General features: G+C 44.4%; 1 protein-coding gene across 8 annotated transcripts in view; it reads left to right on the top strand.

The window, feature by feature from the left end:
- Window positions 1–21,208, top strand: part of FUBP3 (far upstream element binding protein 3) — a 62,470-nt gene that overhangs the window by 19,235 nt on the left and 22,027 nt on the right. For 4 of the 8 annotated variants that reach the window (XM_080990694.1, XM_080990690.1, XM_080990692.1 and 1 more), the window contains exons 3-8: window positions 9,760–9,810; window positions 10,384–10,417; window positions 12,194–12,240; window positions 13,429–13,500; window positions 14,586–14,643; window positions 20,790–20,952. In XM_080990694.1, the coding sequence (XP_080846820.1) occupies window positions 9,760–9,810; window positions 10,384–10,417; window positions 12,194–12,240; window positions 13,429–13,500; window positions 14,586–14,643; window positions 20,790–20,952 (425 nt within the window). The remainder of the gene's footprint in view (window positions 1–9,759; window positions 9,811–10,383; window positions 10,418–12,193; window positions 12,241–13,428; window positions 13,501–14,585; window positions 14,644–20,789; window positions 20,953–21,208) is intronic. The other 4 variants (XM_080990697.1, XM_080990691.1, XM_080990695.1 and 1 more) reach the window with 1 other exon arrangement.

The following is a 21,208-nucleotide window of genomic DNA, read 5'->3' as shown; positions in this document are numbered from 1 at the left end:
GTAGTGCATAGGGTGAACATTTAATTGGTTGCTGCCGTGGCTGTCAGCAGCTATTGTGTGTGTTATTTGTTGCTGCATCAGTGGGTGGTGTTGATTGGCTGACGCTCTATCAGTTGGGTGGGCGTTAGGCAGCTGCTGACGGTGATGGGGCAGATGGGAGGTGGATTTTGTGCAATCCTCCACAAAAAAGCTCAGCAACTCTGGGCCATCTCCCCTCATTTTCTTAAATTTGAGTCCCCCCAAATAGGGGGTGTCTTATACATGGGGACATCTTATAGACGGAAAAGTACAGTATGTGCATGGAAAACCTTGATTTAAAAATGAGAATGCATACCCTCATCTGAAACATACATACAAACACACACACACCGCCCAATATTGGAACCATTGGTGAGTTTGGGAAAGATTGGAGGGAAAAATAGGAGTGGTTTCAGAATATAAAGTGAAATGTTTAAATGTTATAAATTCTGGATCAAAATGCTTTAGTTAGTGCAAACAAGAATTGGGGGATATTTGTGGGTCCTTCAGATACTGTTGGACCCCAGCTCCCTTCAGCCCCTGCAGCCACCAATAGTGGCCAATAACCTGGGATGATAGAAGTTGGAATCCAGCGATATCTGGAAGGCCCCATGTATCCCCATAGATGATCTAAGTAACAGAATTCCCTGGTACAATCGGGATGGAAGGATGCCTCTTCTTAGATTAGGGCTGCAGGACTGTTTCACCCTCCATGTATTGTTAAACTCTCTACTCCTCTCAGCCGTAACCAGCCTGGATGATGGGAGTTATAGGTCACTGGCAGGTCTCTGGTCCCCCATCAAACCTGTATTCCTCTGTGATTAGATCCTGAATGCTTGAGGCATATTTAAGTTCATGGTGTGTAAATGCTTTTGCCCTGTTGTCTGAGGCTAACTATGCAAATGTTCTTCTAGCTCACTGTGAGATCCTAAATGCATTGAAAGGATGTGCATTCTCTGAACTCTTTTTGTCTCTTTTCTTAATTTGTAGTGAGTTTTACTTTATTTCTAAGCTCAAACAAAATAACTTATGGGGTGACCCCCCCCCTTCCCCCTCTTGGCTTGCTGCAATGTGCTCTCCATGTCATGCTTGGCGAAAAAGACATTTTGAGTGTTTTAGTGGGCAGCAGCTCCCTATAATTATTTCTGAAACAAAAACTTCACAAATGTATCAGACAACGCGACTAGGCACTGACTTAAATTATAATGCATTTCAGCACCAGTCAGCTATATGTGCTTGCTATGTACGTTTTAACTTTGGTTGTCACATGGAACAGCTGGTGGCCCTGGAGTTGTTCAGTTATGACTGTGTTCGTCAAGGTTTCCTGGGCACATTTGTGAACCGGAGAGACTGTTCTGGGCCCCACAAGCACTCAGCGCAGCCAAGCACGCATGCTGCAACCTCTTGGCTGCAGGTTCTTTTTTCAAGCCTGATTTCAGCAAGGGAGAAGACGGCCCCCAATTTGTTTGATTTTATTAAGTTTTTTACCATTACCATCATTTTATTTGCAGTCAACAGACTATTCAAGCAATCAATAACCATTTTATAACAATTGACAATAACATTGATTCAAAAAAACCATTAATACAACTGCAAAACTCAGAATTCATAGAATCGTAGAGTTAGAAGTTAGAACCTGAGGGTCATGTAGGAATCTCAACACTCTGTACCCCATCCAATGTGAGACCATACTTGACCCTGCTTAGCTTTGAAAATGTAGAGAATTTGCTACACAATGTACCCCTTTCACCCAGATCCCAAGCCTTCTGTGGAGGCTGTTGCTGATCCCTGTTCTGTTCATTTATTTATTTGATTTCTTGCCCACCCTTTACCAGAGAGCCCCAGGGCAGGTTGCAACAATATATACAATTATAAAACAAGTAAAATGGTTGCCACCACAACGAAGTATGCAAACAAACAGTTCCTTAAATAAGAAGAGTTAAAAGTAACTCAAAAAAAGATGCAGACTAGTATAATGAAGATCTTCACTTGAAAGAGAAATAAGGGCCATAGAGAAGGTTCCACAGCAGCCCCGGTGCTGGCAGGGAGCTAACTAGGATGTACCCCTGGTTGTATGATGATTGAGCTACCATGTGGGGTGAGGAAATTTCTTAAACCAGGAGATTATTCTGATGTTCTGTTTTCTCCTTTTTGGGGGGTGGGGGAAAACCACCTTTATTTCCTAAGTACATCTAGCTAGCATGGCAGTGCTTCAAAGCTTTTAAGTTTCATTTATTAAAGCATGCTAAATTATATTGCTTTCAAAGGCACTGAAATTTTCCCCAGTGCAAATAAGCCTGGAAATTTTTGCATCAGTGGCAAAAGTTCTGGGAACTTTTTGAATTGACGTTTACCTATTTTGTTCCTGCTGAACCTGTCTGGGGGGCAGGGGGACAACAAGAGAAAAAGGGGCCCTTGTCTTGCTTGCATTCGAAATCTCATTGTTCCTTTTCTTCACCTCTATTACTTGTGCATATTCTTGGGGCTGCTTTCTCAACCGCTGGGATGAGCAGCAATGAGCTTCAGCGTCAGATATGACTTTTAACAGCATACCTATCCATTTCTGTAAATGGGCAGCTGATTGATGGAGGATTATGCATGAGGCGCTTAACAGCAGTGTGCTGGTTGTAACAAGTTCTTAGGGTGTTGGGGGAAGGGGAGAAGAGAGGGTGGAGGGGTTTTTATTGGCCATACTGAGGATGCAATCTTAACACCCACCTCCTTCCCTTAAAGTATCCTTAATATACAGCAGCAGCTGGAATTGGCTGAGCTGACCTGGGCTTGAAATGGAGCTGGGAACACAGAACAGATTCCCCCCCCCCCCTTTTAAATTATGTGCTGCAAAATGTGCCTGCCTGCCTGTCTTGAAACAAGCAGGAGCTAAGAGCCTCAAAGGCCACTGTGACTATGTCCCTTAGTGAAGGTAGTGAAGATAGGAGCAGGTGAAAGTGGTCTAAGTCTGCTGTGGTTGGCCACTGTCCTCTTTTCAACACTTGTCAAAAACGTTTTCATTTAGACAAAACAAAAATGAATCCATCCTGTGGATGTTGCTTGTCTTTTCTTCAGAGTAAATCTCAATTGAGGTAGACTCAGACTTTTTTTTTTTTTTTTTTTGAATGATGGGGGCTGCTCCTGGAAAATGGGGCCGATTTTTATGCAACGTTTTCCCTTATTTTGCAGTAAAATGACAGCCGTTAAACTTAAAATTGTGCCCGCTAGATGTAAAAGTGGGGAGGGGAAAGAGTGCACATGCGATGATGGGGGCTGCAAGTTCAGCCGACCCTTCTATTTCAGAGGCTGATGGGAAGTTTTTTTCTGCCTCAATAGTAAATGGCAGCTTGCATTCTGAACGATCCCCTCCCCGTTAAAAAAAAAAGCCAGAGGTTTGCTTCTCTATTAGCCTAACTCTTTTCAGAGCAAAATGGGCTTGTTTGACAGCAAATAGAGCTTTAGATTGTCTGTACCTTGCAACCTTGAGCTCTGATGTTCTTTTAATTTATTTCCTCCACAAGGGCTGTCAGGAAGGATAACTGTCTTCTAGTCTTAACTGCTTGCACATGCTTCCATGTCTTGCAGGGTTTGTGTTATAGAGGAGAGGAAAAAGGTGATCTTTTGAACATGTTTTGCTTAAGGTTGCTCTGAATCCTGGCAGAAACTTGACATGAGATAGTGGACTGTGCTACAGGTGTGTGTATCACATTGAATGTCCCCCACACCCTGTTCAAAAATGAGAAGAGACAGATGCTCTTGCAACTAGGAAACTGTAGTTCTGGTTCTGACTCAGCCTTCTGTTCCTTGATGCACTTATTTTCTACTTGAAGTGATTGTAAAAAACAAATATTTAAAAATCGATGGTCCTTTAAAAATATGAGCAAACTGTGGGTTGAAGTAGTATCTGTTCATATGTACATATGTAGGCTTAGGTCCATTAAGTTCTGTAAGTCTATTTTGAGCAAAACTTAGTTGGATACAATACCCATCACTTCCTTCTCACTCATTATAGGAAACCTGTAGAACCCTCGTTGTTCAAGTTATTTTATTGCTCTAGCCCAAAGGCCATGACAAACTTGTATTAGGTATTAGTATTAATAAAAGAATACAGAACATATATCCATGATATAATTATCCATAATAAAAATAAAGACATTGCCAAGTTCCTGAGCACTAAAACAGTTTCCCTTGTGCATCTCTGACAGCTCCAATATTATTTTGCCTTTTTAAAACCTAATTTGCCAACATACATGCTATACTAGAGAGAAGAAAACACCAGGGGAAAAGGAGTTAGATGAAATCACTATAAATTGTTGTAGTGATTTGGAAGTTTAATCTGAAATCACACTGGATGAGTTTATTGGTGCCTCTGGTTGTTGGCATCTGTCTGTCCTGGGAGACTATGGAGAAGTGTGCCTTTGGGGTTGAAGTCAAACTGTTGGAAGGTTGCAGTGCCTGCTGTGGCTGTAGAGACTGATATGGGAGAGACATGTTTTGTTGCAGCTGGGGTAGATGAAGGCATCTGGTAATGCTCCTGCAGATGCACTGTGGCGTTTCTTTTCTCCGCATTCCTCTCAGTGGTCATTCCTCCTCTGGTCACTGCTATGGATACACAACCTGACTGTCAGCCTCCAGGCACTGTGGCTGTCTGCAAAGGATTCTTACTTGGCCAAGTTGATGTTGCCAGCCTTCATGTCTGCAAACATGACATGAATACTAATGCAAAATCTCCCTGTGTATGGGACCCTGTTGTAGTGACCATCCAAGACTGCAGTGGGCATCACTTAGAAACACAGTTCAATGAAAGCATTTCTTAAGGAAACTAGTCAGAGTTGGATAACTAGCTCTAGTTTGCAAGAGTGGATACCAAGGGAAATTTTTTGTGTTTCAGATTAGTTGTAGGTCCCTTCTGGATTATATTCAGAAGAGCCAATGCCTTAGTTGACACTTATCAAAGTCAATGCAGAGCTCAGTTCTTGAAAATAGTAATAGTCCAAAACATCTTGACAAGCTGCTTTCTGGAGTTGGTTATCACCCAATTCTGTATAGCACAACGCAGGAAGAGGCTCAATAGGCATAGTAGCATTTTTTTAAGATTAACTGAGTGCAGCCTGCTCTTGCCTTAATTGTTGACTTCCTGGATTCTGTATGGAGAAGAGCTGTTGACCTGATGGTAGAGAGCAGTGCTATTTTTCTAGAAAAAGAGGTGCTGGAACTCACCAAGAATGCCTCCCTTGTTCTCTTATAATGGCAATGGTGCCCACTTGAGAGGTGCCAGAACTGAGTTCCAGTGAGTTCCAGCTGGAAAAAAGCTCTGGTAGAGAGTATAGCTTCCCCAAAAAATATTTTGCAGTGTTTCCAAAACTTTAATGGAGTTCAAATCAGAGCCCCAGATTTCAGTCCTATACAGAAAATTTGAGTAAGCACTTGCTACCAAATATATTTAGGGCAGGTTCAACCAGCTGCCCTCCCTTATTGTAATAAAACTTCATCAATGTCCCTATGGTTTTCTGTGCTTTAAATTGCACTGCCTGCATTTGACACTTCCAACAGGGGGTTTCACTAAAGAGTACACCCAGGCGTCTAAATGAGCAAGTTTGTCCTATGGCTTCCTGATCTGAACATTTATACCTAGGACTGTGTTTGCCAAAAATAATGAGTAATTTATAGGTAGGCCTTCTTATTTACATTATGTACTGAACACCTCCAAGAGATTTTTGAGGCCCAGTTGGGAAAGAAGCACTAAATCATCTGTCTACATTAATATTGAGATATTTCTGTTCCTAATTACTAGGGATGGGGAATTTGCGTTGGCACCAAATCATTAATATGAAAGTTTAAAAGAGTGGGAGCCAGAAGGCAAGCTTGTTTCACTCCTCGTGACATTTTAGAAGCATCAGTCATATCACTATTTAAACCTACTCTGACCGTTATTTCTGTATTGCTGAATAGTTCTTGGATCAATAGTAGAAGTTTGCTGTCAATGTTAGCAATTTGAAATTTTCCCCACAGTCTGTTTCGAGAATCGATGTGGGGTGTTTGTATGTGTGTTTGTGTGTGTATGTCATACTTGTTCCACCAGCAAAACATTTTGTCCCAAAGGAACATCATTGCACTAGAGTGCGCATAAACAGGTGATGATTGCCTAGTAGATGGCACCATTTGGATGAGTTTCTTTTAGTTCCATCATAGTGTTGGATCCCTGTGTTGCACGGCATTGAAACTCACTAAGCTGCTAGCGTAAGAGCCCCTCTGTCCTCTAGTTCAGTGTTTCCCAACCTTTTTCCGACCATGGCCCTCTTCTAACCTTGTTTCCTTCCTGTGCCCAGCCCTCAGTGTAGCCAAGGGGGGAAGAGGGCTAGCTGTCCCCCGAATAAGTAAAATTCAATACAAATAAGAGGTTCTGCCCTCTTAACGTAAGCCTGCTCCCTAACAAAAGTCCTGGCTACGCCCATGCCCCCCCCCCCCCACCGGTAGAAAGGAAGCTATTTAAATGTTTTGTTTTTAAGCAAAACATATTTTATTTATAATTTTTATAATTTATACAAAATTTGTTGTTGTTGTTTAGTCGTTTAGTCGTGTCTGACTCTTCGTGACCCCATAGACCAGAGCACGCCATTATGTAAAATACTGTTACATAAAATGATAGGAACATACTGAAATGTTGTTGAAGCATGTATTATTAAAAGTAAGCAACACTCATTTGACCCTAGTTATTTGATACAGAGGAGGAAAGCTACAGATACAGTCCGAAAGGCGCAAAGAGAGTTATGTATATATGGGAAAAAATAAAAAAGCAAGTGGTCCTCACTGACCTGTTGCAAAAAGATATTGTCATCCTGAGGAGCCCTGGCTGCCTAGATAAAACGCTGTAGCCACACACACCCTTACCTCAGAGTAAGGCCCACTGAACTCAGTGCAGCTTTCTGCTGAGTAGACACTTAGTTATATACTAGGTGCAAGTCAGTAGCACCAGACAACTCCACTCAGCTAGGCACTGAGTTCAGAAACACACCAGGACTGCTCAAAGAAAATGCATGTGGCAAAAAGGAGTGCTAGGCCCCGCCCCTTAGCCATTTGTGATTGGCCAAGTGGATAGCCAGCCAATGAGGATTTTTAACAATTGTTTCCCCCCTTGACTTCTCCCTTCCCTCTGTGGCCCCCTAGCCTTGTGCTGTGCCCCCCCCCCCATTTATGCAATTTCCTTCAGTTTGCAGTTGGAACTTTCAAAAGGCATATCAGGGTGTTAATTGCTCAGTGGCAGCTCCCATTCTAAGAGATGCAGAGCAATAAAAATATTGGCACTTGGTCGATGACTTTGGGGACCTGTATTGTCAGGAAGTGATTGATGTAGAGCAGAAATAGATTGGCCATCTTTTTGCCTGTTGTGTTTATTTGCCTAAAACATGTATTTAATCAGAGACCGTGATGAGCTTTGGTAGTATTTTATCACTCCTCAATTTCGTGTTGTGTGTGTGTCTGTACCTGCCCTTCCAACACCACTTTGATTCCTAGGATGGCCCACTTAATCTCAGGTTAAAAATAGTAAGTGGGTGCCCAGGTTCGTGGTTAGGTGAAAAATTATCTCATTGAAGTTTAGTCTGTTTGCCCCTCGGCAATGAGATGCAATTGAAATGGTTTCTGCCAGTTGTTATATCTCAGCAACTCATTTTTGTGAGACGTTCTGCTAAGGTTCTGCTTGCATGAGTATAAAATGGGATATGTTGGGTGCTTCCTGCTGAGCATGCCCCCCCAAACCCCCATTTTTGGGTGGGCAATTGGATTCTGTTTGGTTCACATAGCCTTAAGGTACAAACCATTGTATGAACAAAGGAAGCTGCTATATACTGAGTCAGACCCTTGCTCCAGCTTACTAAGTATTTTCTACACTGCCTGGCAGTGTTTCTCCCTGGTTTTAGTCAGAGGATCTTTCACAGCCCCACCTGGAGATGTTGGGGATTGCACCTGGGATCTTCTGCCTGCAAAACAGTTGCTCTACCCACTGAGCTGTGTGTGGTACTTCCCCTGAAAATGAGCTAAGATTCCAGTCCTCAGGGTTCAGAATTGAAGACTGATTTAAGCAGGGACATAGGGAGCTAACTGGCAGCGGCTGTCTAGGGTTTCAGACAGGACGTCTCTCCCAGTCCTACCTGCAGATGCTGCTGGGGAAAGAACCTGAGACCTTCTGCATGCAAAGCAGGTGCTCTGCCACTGACCTATGGCTCTTCCTGTGTTCACAGTTGTTGTATGGGCAGGTATCGTCTCTAAAAGTTAAGCAACAATTTTAGGTTTGTTCATGTTGGTCAAGGAATGACTCTTCCCTGAAACTGCTGATCCAACAAAGTGGCCTGGAGTCCATGGAAGCTAATGCAATGAGTCTTTAAGGTGCCAGGAGACTCTTCAGGTGGTATCTAAATTAGGCATGTAGGCCCCCTGAAGCTCATAGACTTTAGTCCACTTATTTGTGTGGGCATACCCCTTGAGTTTGATGTATCATTGGATCTCTTCTTTTGTTCTAGATCAATTATATATGTATTCAAAGCCTCACAACTTGAGGAGTTAATGTAATTATTGTGGGTGCTAAATAGCTTTCTGGAGCACAACATACCGTAACTTCCCACCGCCACTGCTCTGCCTCCACCTCCCCTGGCCAATCTGCTCTGGGTGTTCTTCTACCACAGTTTTCTGGAACAGATGCAGGAGTGAAGTAGGGTAGAGAGAAGTTCTGTTGCACTTGAGGAAGTTGTTCATAATTTAGTTGGACACAACATGGTCCCCCCCATAGCTTTGCTACTGTCTCTTATTTGCAATTCAGCCCTTTGATGTGGGAGAGATCATTGTGCTCGGTGGGGAGGGGGCACTCCTGGATTTAACATTATCACTTGAGGCTCAGGTGACCTCACTGATCGGAATGCCTTTCTTCAGCTCGAACTGGCTCACTAGCTGCGGCCCCTTTTGGAGAGAGATGATTTGGCCACTGTACTCCGTGTTCTGGTAACTTCCACATTGGATTATTGCAATGTGTCTTACATGGGGCTGCCCTTGTAGACAACTTGGAAACTTCAGTTGGCCTCAAATGTGGTGGCCAGATTGCTGGCTGGGGTTCCCTTCAGATCTCTTATAACCCTTGTTTTTAAATAGATGTATTGGTTTGTTTCTGGACCCAATTCAAGGTGCTCACATTAGTGTTTAAAGCCCAACTAGCTTAGACCCCAAATACCTGAAAAACTGCATCCTTCCCTACAGACTCTCCCTGGTACTAAGCTCCTACGTTGTGGGTGCATATGGTGCCTTCACTATGTATCTTCCAGCGAATGCAGAAGACACATCACCCTACCCTGGCTTTTGGCACATAGAATCTTAGCATGGTAGAGTTGGAAGGGACCCAAAGTGTCATCTATTCAACCCCGCTGCAAATGCAAGAATAAGTTGTATATACTTGAGAGATGTATATTTTTAGGATGCAGCTCTTTGTAATTTTAAGTTGTGTTAAACTGTTTCTGATATCATGCAGTATTGTGTTTTAGCATTAAGGTGGTGTTTTAATAATTGTAATCCTTAGGGTGAAGGGCAGGTAATAAATTGTAGTGACAACAACTAATGGAAACTTTCCGATTCGGGTGTGTGTCTACACGCACAGAAGACAACCTTGCACATAGCTCTTCCCCTGGTCGTATTGAGTAGAAATGTCATAGCACATAAAATTTGGTGATGATGCAAGGTTCTTTAACAGCCCTATTCCTTTAACAGGTCTTCGGGTAAATTGGCTCCATGGAGCACAGTTAAGAGAGACCCAGAGAAGTATGTTGCAAGTCCCCCCTCCCAAACCCCTCCTCAATCTCTCTCTCTCTCTTCTCTCTCAGTGCATTTGATTAGACTAAATCCTTCCAAATCTCTTGTGTATTATGGCTTCTTATTCTCCCCACCTTTTAAATGCTGTACCAATCTGCTTGATCTTTTATTATTATTATTTTTTACATTGGGTTTAATTTGGGGAGGTTGGAGTGGGCTGCACTTTTCTAGGGATTCTGGGATCCTGAGGTGCTGGATTTCTCCCCCTCCCCATGCCTCTCACCACATGGGAGCAAGGTGGATCAATTTCCTATCCTGCGTTCAGCTGGACACTTCGCTTCTCCGCTGTTGTTGATCAAGAAATCCCCTCCTGTTTCTTGTTCCACGTAACACATTCATTTCAGCCACTGAACCCAAATTGCTGTTTTTTAGCGCTGCTTCTCCTTTATTTTCTCTCTCGCTCTCTTTTCCCCCCTTGATGAAAATGGTAAGAACTCTTTTTTCCCCCTGCTATAGAGATGAAGTTAGTTTATCCGTACTAATGCTTTGATTTTTTTCTTTTCTCTCTCTTCTCCGACACAGTAGGTAACCAGTTAGGGGCCCTGGTACATCAAAGGTAAGCAGTGGGTTATGTTTTATTATTTATTGATCACTTCTAATTGTTTATTGATCTGCCATCTGTACTGGAGTGTTAGAGAGTCAGAGGTTGAGAACGTGGCAGAACTGCGTAGGCTCAGTTTCTCCTCTTCCCACATGCCCCCGCCCCAAGACTGAAGTTTTCTGCTTGCGTTCCTGGATATTGCATGCATTTGTTTGGAAAGAGATGAGGCACGCGTACGCAGTGGGTAACGCAGAAAGGAAGGTCTGCATTGAATTAAACGTTGTGTCTTGGGCTGAGATTCATGAAGCTGCTTAGGGTAGCCAAATGGAGTTTGGAAAAAAACCCACGAAAACCTTGAAACAACAGATTTTTGTGCCAAAGCATAGGCTTCTTTTGAAAAGCTATCAGTAAGAGTGTTGTTTTTGTATGTGTATGCACAGTATCAGACAATTAATCTATCTAGTGCAGTATTGTCTACTCTGACTGGCAGCAGGGTTGGGACCGGGGTCATTCCCATTCCTACATGAGAATGCTGTCAGGTTTGGAGCCTTGAGAACTTCTGCATGCACCGCAGGTGCTTTGCCACTGAGCAATGTCTCTTCCCAAATAGGAAGTTACCTTTTACTATTAATCTATCTAGCTCAGTATTACCTTCTCTGACTGTCAGCAGCTCTCACGTGTGTGAGGCCAGAGGACACCCAAGTCCTATTATTGAGTTACTTATTTGTTGAAATTGTTCACTGCTTTATCGTATAAAAACCCTCGAAGTGGTTTACAAAAAATTCCTACCTGGGGAATGCTGTTGGCAGAGCTGTGGCCCTTCCCGCTTGGTTTAGAAAGCAGGTTGCCGTGTAGCATGATGTCTGTTCTGGTGGTATGCAAGAGCTGCAAGCTCAAAGCCACCCCCCACCCCACCCCGACCAGATGTATACTCAAAAACAGCCTGCCTTTTTGGATCCCAGCCTAGTTTTTGCCTTTGGAATAGGATCCTGGGCACTACCTACTTTGAGGTTGTTGTTTTTCCACAGTCAGCAATATGTAAGTTTTATATTACTTCCTTCCTCTCCTTCTCAGTACAGTGGTACCTCTGGATGCGAACAGGATCCGTTCCGGAGCCCCGTTCACATCCAGAAGCGAATGCAACCCGCGTCCACGGGTCGCAATTCGCCGCTTCCGTGCATGCGTGTGATGTCATTTTGACCGTCTGAGCATGCGCTAGCGGCGAAACCCAGAAGTAACACGCTCTGTTACTTCCGGGTCGCCACAGCACGCAACCCAAAAATACTTACTCTGAAGCTACTTCAACCCGAGGTATGACTGTAGTACACATGGGCTAGCTGTTAATTTGCAGCCAGCCAAACTGAATCAAACCCCTGCAAAATCCTGGACAAAGAAGTGTCCTTTCAACTGGCCTTGTAAACTCAGCAGCATTGGTGCCAAGCCTTCTTTAGAGTTGGTGCACCACCACATTGAAAAGCTCATGCCCATGTCTGTAATGTCCTTCATGCCCTGAGATGGGGCAGAGCAAGCCCTTCCCGACAGCAGTTAAGGCATGGGCTGACTGGTTTGAGGGCACCTTTCCAGACACCCTTGTAGGAAGCTGGTAGGGGCTACTGGCTAAAAGCTCCATTCTTCATCACCCAGTTTTCCATAACATTGGAACTAGTTCCTACTTCACTTTCTGGGGATGGAAACTCAATTTCCTAAATGTCCTGTGACAGTTGATGCTATTGGAAAAGGCGACGATGTCTATCTTGTCGTGATGAGTCTCCCCTTTTCTCTTTTCTTCAGGGTAATAACCGAAGAATTCAAAGTGCCTGATAAAATGGTTGGATTCAGTAAGTATTCTGGTTTGCAGCAATTTTTCTCTTTCCTTCATACGGGGCCTTTGTGAACACTCCTTCCATCTGAAGACTAATATATATTATGATAGGTAGTGCTCAGCATAACAGCGCGGATTTCTGTTAATGCTGCTGAGAACGTGGCAATTTCGGGGGAAATGCTTTCCACGTGAACCTTAAAATCAATTGAGGATAATTTAGTTACTTCCTGAGTGCTACAGTGGCCTGTAGTTAAAGACCTTGATGGCCAACTTTGCCGGTAATGTGCTGGGAGGGAGGGGTTGGAGGGGGTGAGCAGAGGAGAAATGGTTTGGGGTGTATGTGGGGGGGGAGGATATACCGTTGAAGGGCTATTTCAAGGGGGAGGGTGTGCAGCTTGGTGGTGAAGCATGTGCTTGCCTGCTCAGGGTCCCAGGTTCAGGAGAGGAGCCCTGCTGGATCAGGCCAAAGGGGGTCCACCCAGTCTGGCTTCCTGTTCTCACAGTGGCCAACCAGGTGCCACTGTGACACCCACACTGTGAAACCCACAAACAGGACCTGAGCGCAACAGCAGCACATTCCCCACCTGTAGTTCCTAGCAACTAGTACTCGGAGGTAGTGGGGGTAGAACATAAGAAGAGCCTTGCAGCTGGATCCAGCCAAAGGCGGCTTATCTTGTCCAGCATCTGGATCTCCCACTGATGAACCAGATGCCTGTGGGAAGTCATCAAGCTGAGTGCATTCCCAGCAACTGGTATTCAAAGGCATTCTGCTTCCAGGCATGCAAGTGGAACTTAAGAGAAGCCCTGATGGATCAGGCTAGAGGCCCATCTAGTCCAGCATCCTGTTCTCTCCAGATGCCCCAAAGGCCACAAGCAGGATGGCCTGCCAGCAGAATTTGAGACTTAGCTATTGGTTTAGCAGAGCTGGATGGGAGTGGTCAATTGTTTGTTGACTGAAGGTGTCAACTCAGTTGCACTTAACAGATAGGTGGGTGGAGGACCTGAAACTTGTGATTTCTGAGCATTGCATCTTCGCCTCATCTTCTTCCAGACATTTAAGTTTACAAATGCTCCCTTCATAGATATATGCAAAACTTCAGTCATGTGCTTGTTTACATCTTGCTCTTGAAATAATGAAAAACCCAGCAATATTTTAGTCTGTTGGCAGCAGCAAAATCCTGATCAATTCCAAATTTTATTTCAGTTATCGGCCGGGGTGGTGAGCAGATTTCTCGGATTCAGGCAGAGTCAGGCTGCAAAATTCAGATTGCGCCAGGTAAGGTTATTTCACCCCCTCACCACCTCCAGCTTCCCAAAGAACCAAGGCAGCACTAAGATTACACACACCTGCTAGTCTTTTAGATTGGTATATTAAATATGAAACGGTCTGACCAACTTGAAAGCTAGGATAATAGAAATGTCCTGTAAAACATTCTATTATACTCCAAAAGTACTCTCCTGCAAGGCTCCTCACCAGGGCCAGAGCCTTCTCCCTCTCCTTTCACAAGAAGGATCAGTCCCAATGGAAAAAAAAACATGCCCCACATTCCTCTCCCAAAATCAGTACCTTCGTTCCTCCCTAGAAGGCGGTGATCTAGAGACCGCTTTAAAAGCCCTGAACAATTTTGGAGCCATGGTATGTAGCCATTGTTAGTCCTACTCAGAGTTGACTCTGAAAAATCAATAAACTTGACCAACTCTCTTAGGTCCATTAATTTTCAAGGGGTCTACACTTGAGTAGGGCTGACAATGGATATAGCAACCTTGGTCCTAAGTTGTTCAATGCCAGGTGAGTTTTTTTCGTTGCTCACGCTAGCTTTAGTATAAGCCTGGCATCACTCCGTTCCCCATGAGTAACAATATTGAGACTAAAACAAGGACGCTGAAGGGAATGTGTGCAGAATTTGCTTGCCTGCTTGCTTGGATGGTTTATACAGGGGACAGAACTCAAGATTTTGTGCTTCCAAAAGCCAAACTCTGTTTTACACAAAGCCAGGCAGAGTGTGCATCTGTGCGTGTGCTTTATTTATTTGAGTTAAGTTTATTAAGTTATTTGAGGCTTTCTAAATTAGTACAAGACTAATTTGCCTTGGACTTGGCTTGGTGGTGGATGGGCAGCCAGTGCAGATGTTTCAACAAAGGTGTCACATGCTGTCAGCCAGGTGCCCCCATGAGCAGCCTGGCCTCTGTGTTCTGCACCAGTTGGAACTTCCAAACCAAGCCCAAGGGCAGCCTAACATAGAATGCACTGAAGTAATCCATCCTTTTTTATTCAACCAGCTGGAAACTGATAGGCTGCTGAGAATTATCAGATACCCAGTACCTGTTGATCTTTCTTTTCTTTTGCTTTGTCTTTTACAGACAGCGGCGGAATGCCAGAGAGACCCTGCGTGCTGACTGGAACGCCAGAGAGCATTGAGTGAGTTTTTTAAATTGGCATATACATTTATATAACATTGGTTGCCTCCACTTTTTCCCCTTAGTCCTCTTCCCTCTTCCTTTTTTGTTTTTCTCTTACCCTTTTTCTTCTCTTCAGTTGCTTGCTGTCCTCTTTATAGCCAGCATAGACTCACTCTGCTCCAAACACTTCTATCTCATACATAGTAGCTCAACAGTTTAGCCCATTGAAGGGCTGTTTACCTCCATTTTGCAGCGTAGACTGTCTTTGTGGTCCTCTACAAAAACTCTTGAGTGAGTTTGCTTGAACGAGGGCACCCTTTTAAGGGTTGAAAAGTTACCCTGGTGTTGCAGAGAAGACCCCAGAGAAGCATTTAACTGGCCTTCTGACATGCAACTCTTGTTATTAATGGCAAGTGGTGAGCCCCATCACTTGGAGGAGGGTTCCACATATAAATAATTAGATTTCAGGGGAGCCTCTGTTTATAAAAACTGATTTATAGAAGTATGAATTACATAGAGAAAGTGGATGCAGAAAAGTTTTGCTACCTCTCTTGTAACATGAAAACTTTCAGACATCCAACAAAACTGGTTGTTGGAAGATTCTGGACAGATAAAATAAAGGACTTCTTCATGCAGTGCATAGTTAAAACTGTGGAACCTGCTTCCACAAGAGGCAGTGATAGCCATCAATTTGTATGGCTTTAAAAAAGGGATTGGACAAATTCATGGAGGAGAATGGTTACTTGCTGTGATGACTGTTTTACCTCCACAGTGCTTCTGAATACTAGTTGCTAGAAATCACAAGAGGGGAGAGTGTTCTCGAGCTCTGGTCCTCCTTGCAGGTTTTCCCACAGGTATCTGACTGGCCACTATGAGAGCAGGATGCTGTACTAGATGGATCATTGGACTGATCCAGCAAGCTCTTTTTATGCTTGTGTTTATTTACTTTGCTTGCCCCCTCCCCCCACCCCAAAGTCCTCTTTCATTTGCAATGAAGTACTGTATTGGGAAAGTAAACAGTGGGAGAGACACCTGGGAGCTTGAGTGAGACACCCAGGGTCTTTTCTCACTTGCATTGTAGCTTGATGAAGAGAAGAAGCTCCCGAAGACTGGTGTAACTTACCATCTTCAAGCTATAGTGTTAATGAGGAGAGACCCCTCAATACTCTCTCAAATCTCCTAGACAAGTGCAAAGGATCTCTCTCCCTTTTGTGTAAAAAATCATTTTTTTTAAAAGCCTGTTGCAGAGGCATCCAAAGGTCTTCGCTCACTTGAACAGTGGCTTGTTGAAGAGAAGAAACTTTTCCAAGCCCCCACCCCACTCATGGTGAGCAAAGAGAACCTCTTTCCTCTCTCTGCCAGTGAGGACAATCAGTTAAGAAAGGGCAGCAGCAGAGGAATGAAAAAACAGCAGATGCAAGAGCTTTTATTTATTAATTTTTTTACATTTTTTCATATCCCACTTTTCCTCCAAGGAGCTCAAGGTGACATTGTCTCCTGCTCCCCATTTTCTCCCACCACAACCCTGAGAGAGGTAGGTAACGTTGGGAGAGGCGGTAACTAGCTTAAGGCCATCCAGTGAGCTTCATAGCCGGGGGGGGGGGGGGATTTGAGCCCTGGTCTCCCAGGTCCTAGTTTTCATTTAATCCCCACACCACTCCCATGAGATAGGTTAGGTTGAGAGTGGCAGTGGCTGGCCCAAGGCCACCACCCAATGAAGTTCATGTCCAAGTGGGTATTTGAATACATTGTTTATCAATAAGATAATAGCTACAGAAACTACAAAGAGAACAAGTAGAATACTGAGTCCTCTCCTGGAGGTGATTCTCAGCCCCCACAACCTATAGAGGATAGCAGTCCCTCCTAGCTCTCACTTGGAATCCCTCCCCCAGCCTCTCACCCTGGAAGACCAACACTTCCCTTTCTTCCACCCAGGGTCCTCCATCAGCCATCCACCACCCCATAAATACTTAATTCCTGGAGCTTAATAAAGGCCCCCAAACCTAGTATTCCAAAAGAAACATGAAGAAAAAAGGGGGGGAGGGGAAACAAGAGAAGACAAGAGGGGGGAAACAATGGGGAAAGAAACATTAAAGATAGAGAAAAGAAACTTCCAATTTTCTGTCTGTCGGTTACATAAGAAAAAGATTATTAACGACATTCTGTCAGTGTTAATATCCATCTTCTCCTCTTTCTGTCAAACCATATTCTAAGTCAAAGTGTCTTAATCATTCATTTCTTCTTCTTACGAAATATTTAGGAGAGATTCCCAAATTGTTATTACTAGTAATTAACTTTACCTCTATTAATAATATTAATTCCCCCTTCCCCTTACTATATATTCTTCAGTTCTTACCCAGTTCCGTATGTTCACATTCAATTTCCTGTTTTCCATTTTATGTTGTTTATGATAGTTTCTGGATCTCCTCCTCTAGGAGCTTCCCTTTTCATTTTTTTTTTCAGAGAAAGCACCATGTATTTATTAGCATAATTATCTGAATCCACTCCAAATCATATGCAGAATACTTTCTCTCTGCTAGAACTGAAGAAAGGCCAGGACTGGGGTTTTCCTTAGACTTCTTTTTCTCGTAGCTCCATCAGTGTCAAATGCAGATGACTCTCCATCTCTCCATTTATGATTCCATTCTCTCCTCCAAATCCTTGAATAGAAGGCAATTCCATTCCACCATCTGCTTTCCCCCATTTTACTATTTCATCATCCAGTCCTGCCAGCTGTTCATTGATTTGGTCTGATGTCTCTAGATATTTCCCATTTCATCGCCCTCTGATTCATCAAACATTGATCTGATAGTTTTTAATTGTTCAGCCAACAACTGCTGAATAATCCCAACAGTCACTGGAAAAGTCAAAGATATATTTTCTATACTGGATACTTTTGATGTTTTTGATGTTATTTGTAACTCAGTCTCTTTATAAGTTCCAACTCCCCCTTAAGGTTCCACCTTAAGAGCACCTTCACAGCCACAGCAAGATTCTTCCCCACTGAGGGTTCTTTACTTTCAGTTTCGTTTTTTCCCAAAAGAAGGAAAAGAAGTAATCGCCTCATCCGTTTAATCTTTATTGTCATTCATAAATCAAGCTTTTTGCTCTTGCTTAGACCCATGTTCCCTTTGTTACTCTTAACAACAGAAAGTAGTTTTTACAGGATTTCCAATTACAGATTTTAGCCAGCAGACATATAAATCTATCCAAGATAGTTTTTCTTATCATGAAAGTGTTTATGAAAGAGAGGATACAGATTTTATACCCATAAAGGCATACTTCTTACATAGTGTCAGGTACTCGCTCTTCAGCTTGTTCTGACCCCTGTACAAGTCCCCAGGCACAGATAGCAGAGAACAGCCTCAATCAAAGCATATGAGGATTCTCTCACTAATTCACCCTTATTTTCCAGAGTGATTTAATATCCAGAATGTCTGTCTGACTAGCATCAATCAGCACATAATTATCTTCTGGTAGAACTACAGTCCACCATTCCTTTTTCCTGGAAGTCCATCCAAGTGGCTATTTGAACCCTGATCTCCCGTGTCTTAGTCCAATGCTTTAATCACTGCTCTCTTGGGGGAAGAAAATGTATCCTGCCAGACAGTGTGGCATTCTCCAGATGTTGTTGAGTATTTAACACCCAGCAGCCAGTAAGGCCAATCCTCAAAGGTGAGGGGAAATGGGAGTCCCAAGAGACATCTGGAGAGGAGCATTGCGTTGGCAACCCCAGTGCTTGGAGGGTGTGAAACACTTGCCTAGGTGGATGGGTTTTGGACTAGTCTAGTGGCTAGTTTTCATTGGCCACATCTGATCAAATGAGGGGAGTTCTTGGTTTCCCCAGGATGACTGCATGCTCAAGTGGCCTCCTTTATCTACCTTCTCAGTCTAAAAAGGGCACTACCAGAAACATGCCTCAATCAACTAATTATCCTCCTCATCAGAGGGAGAAGGCTATTGATGGCTATGTTCTGCCTGTGCGCTCTGAATACCAGTTGCTGGAAACCAGAGGAGGGAAGAGTGATGTTGTGCTCAGCTTCTGCTTGCAGGTTTCCCATGAGGCATCTAGTCAACCATTCTGAGGGCAGGATGCTGGACCAGGTGGGCTACTGGCCTGATCCGGCAGGGCTGTTCTGATTTTACACCTCCAGTATCAAGAGCAGGTTGCCTCTCAATGCCAGTTGTTGGAAATCACAAGCTGGGAGAGATGCTGTTGCTCTCACGTCCTGCTTGTGAGGGGCTTTCCACTGGGGCATCTAGGTGGCCACTGTGAGAGCAGGAAGCTGGACTAGGTGGGCCATTGCCCTGAACCAGCAGGCTCTTCTTATGTGCTTAATAACTTATGAGGCATTGGTTCTGCAGAAACCTGCAGGTCAAGATGTTTCCATTTGGGGCCGGGCATGTGTCAGTTGACACCACCATCACCACCGGCCACTTCCTTTGGTGTGAGACATTGTCCTAGGTGCTGCTGGCTATTTCCCCCCTCACCCCCTGCCCTTCCCAAAGCCCCTTGCAAGAATGTTCCACCCAGCAGCCCAGCTGGGGGATGGTGGGTGGGGATTCTGCTCTCTTTCTCTTTCTCTCTCTCTCGCCCTATAGAAAAATTTAGGGTCAGTGTTTCCTCCCTCCCCCTCCCCAGGAGCTGAGCTTGCCTCTTCCCAAGCCATTTTGAGGATCACCTCCCCGCTGGGACTTGGAGCCACGAGCCTTTGGCTTTAACAGGAACCCACTTAGCCATATGGAGCTGCTCTTTCTCTCCCGCAGCCTTTGGGTAGGTGGGTTTTTTCCAAATCCATCTGTTGGGATCTTTTTTTTCTTTCCTTTTTTTCAGTTGCGTTTGGATGATTGAAAAAAGCATTGAGGTTTCCTGGATTTTCTTTTTCTTCTTCCGTAGGTGTAAGGATAAATATAACTGAGAGGTGCATGTTAGAGGGCAAAGCAGTCTGGTTGGATTTTTTGCGTATTTATTTTGTGCTGGTACTGGAGTGGGCTCCCTCTCACCTCTACCCTTCCTCCAGTATTTTTGTTTTGGAGCAAAAGGAAAACTGTAAGGCAAAGAAGCTATAAGATCCAGAAAAACTGATGTGCATTATTCATTTGTTGCACAGAGTACCTGGGTGGATACTTTGTGGCTTTCTGCTTAAAGGTCTGTTTCTTCAGAGCTACGTGAGAAGAGAGAGAGCGCTTTCCTTTTGCTGCTGCAATTTATGATCACGGTGACTCACTTGAGTTTCATCCTTTTCAAAACCTGCACAAATGCAAAGGTGGAAGGATGGTGTCTTTTTCTCCTTTTGTGTGCTGCTGGGTGAGCTAGGTGTCAGTTCACCAGTGGCTAACTGGTGCCATAGGGACCAGAAGCATCAGGGACTGAACACAGGAAGCTGCCTTATACAGTGTCAGACCTTGGCTCCATCTAGCTCAGTTTTGCCTACACTGTCTGGCAGTGGCTAGAGAGGTTTGAGAGCAACGGGACTTTCCCAGCCCTGCCTGGGAATTGCCAAGCACTGAGCCTGGGATTTTCTGCATGCAAAGCAAGTGCTCTGCCACTGAGCTATGGCCCTTCTCTTATAACAAAAGGATCCTGGTCTCATGGTTCTAAATAAAGGAATGATTTTAAGCACCAAGCTTTCCTTACACTGACTCTAGCCCAGTGTTGTCTACGCTGACAGGCAGTGGCTCTCTAGCCTTTCAGGCAGGAGGTCTCTCTAGGGCTTCCTGGAGATGCTAGGGATCATACCTGGGATCTTCTGCATGCAAGGCAAATGCTCTACCACTTGAGCTACAAGTGGACATGGTGATGGGAGAGGTATATCGGGTAGGAAAAGCCACCGCAGTAAAAAGGAAGCATTTGAGGTGCTGGTTGGACTTTGTGAGCTCCTTCTCCACTCTCTCCTACTCCAAAATGGGGTGCGCCTGAGAGAGGGGAATCTGATCCAAAGCAGAGAGTTGCCATCATGGCCGCTGGTTATTTTCTCCCTTCTGTATCCTGTCTTTTCTCTCTTTTTTTCTCCTCCCCTCCCCAAACTCCCTGTATTCCAGTGGTAGTCCCCACCCCTTACACCCAGCAAGATGGGGGTGTTTGCAATATAATAGCTGTTTTCCTTGAGGCTATTTCTCTCTCCCCCTCTGTTCTCTCCCTTCCACACACCCCACCCCCCAAAGACAAGCAAAGCGGCTACTGGGGCAGATTGTGGACCGCTGTCGGAATGGGCCTGGGTTCCACAACGACGTGGACGGCAACAGCACAATCCAAGAGATCCTCATTCCGGCGTCCAAAGTGGGCCTCGTCATTGGCAAAGGTGGAGAAACCATCAAGCAGCTACAGGTGGGCAGGATGCAGCTTCGGACAGATGCTAGTAGGAGGAGTCTGTGGCTACCAGCCACGCTGGCTCTATTTTCTGCCTCCGCTTTTGGAGACAGGATGCCTCTGAATACCAGTTGCTGGGAACTGCAGATAGGGAGAGTGCTATTGTGCTCATATTTTGCTTGCAGGCTTCCCATAGTGGGCATCTGGTTGGCCACCGAGAGAGCAGGAGGCTGAACTAGATGCGCCTCAGACACCACTCATTTTGTATAGAGAG

Source organism: Podarcis pityusensis (assembly GCF_964106645.2).
Source record: "Podarcis pityusensis genome assembly, chromosome: Z".
Lineage (NCBI taxonomy): Eukaryota > Metazoa > Chordata > Lepidosauria > Squamata > Lacertidae > Podarcis > Podarcis pityusensis.
Note: the sequence above shows the minus strand (reverse complement) of the source record. Positions and strands in the feature narration are given on the sequence as shown.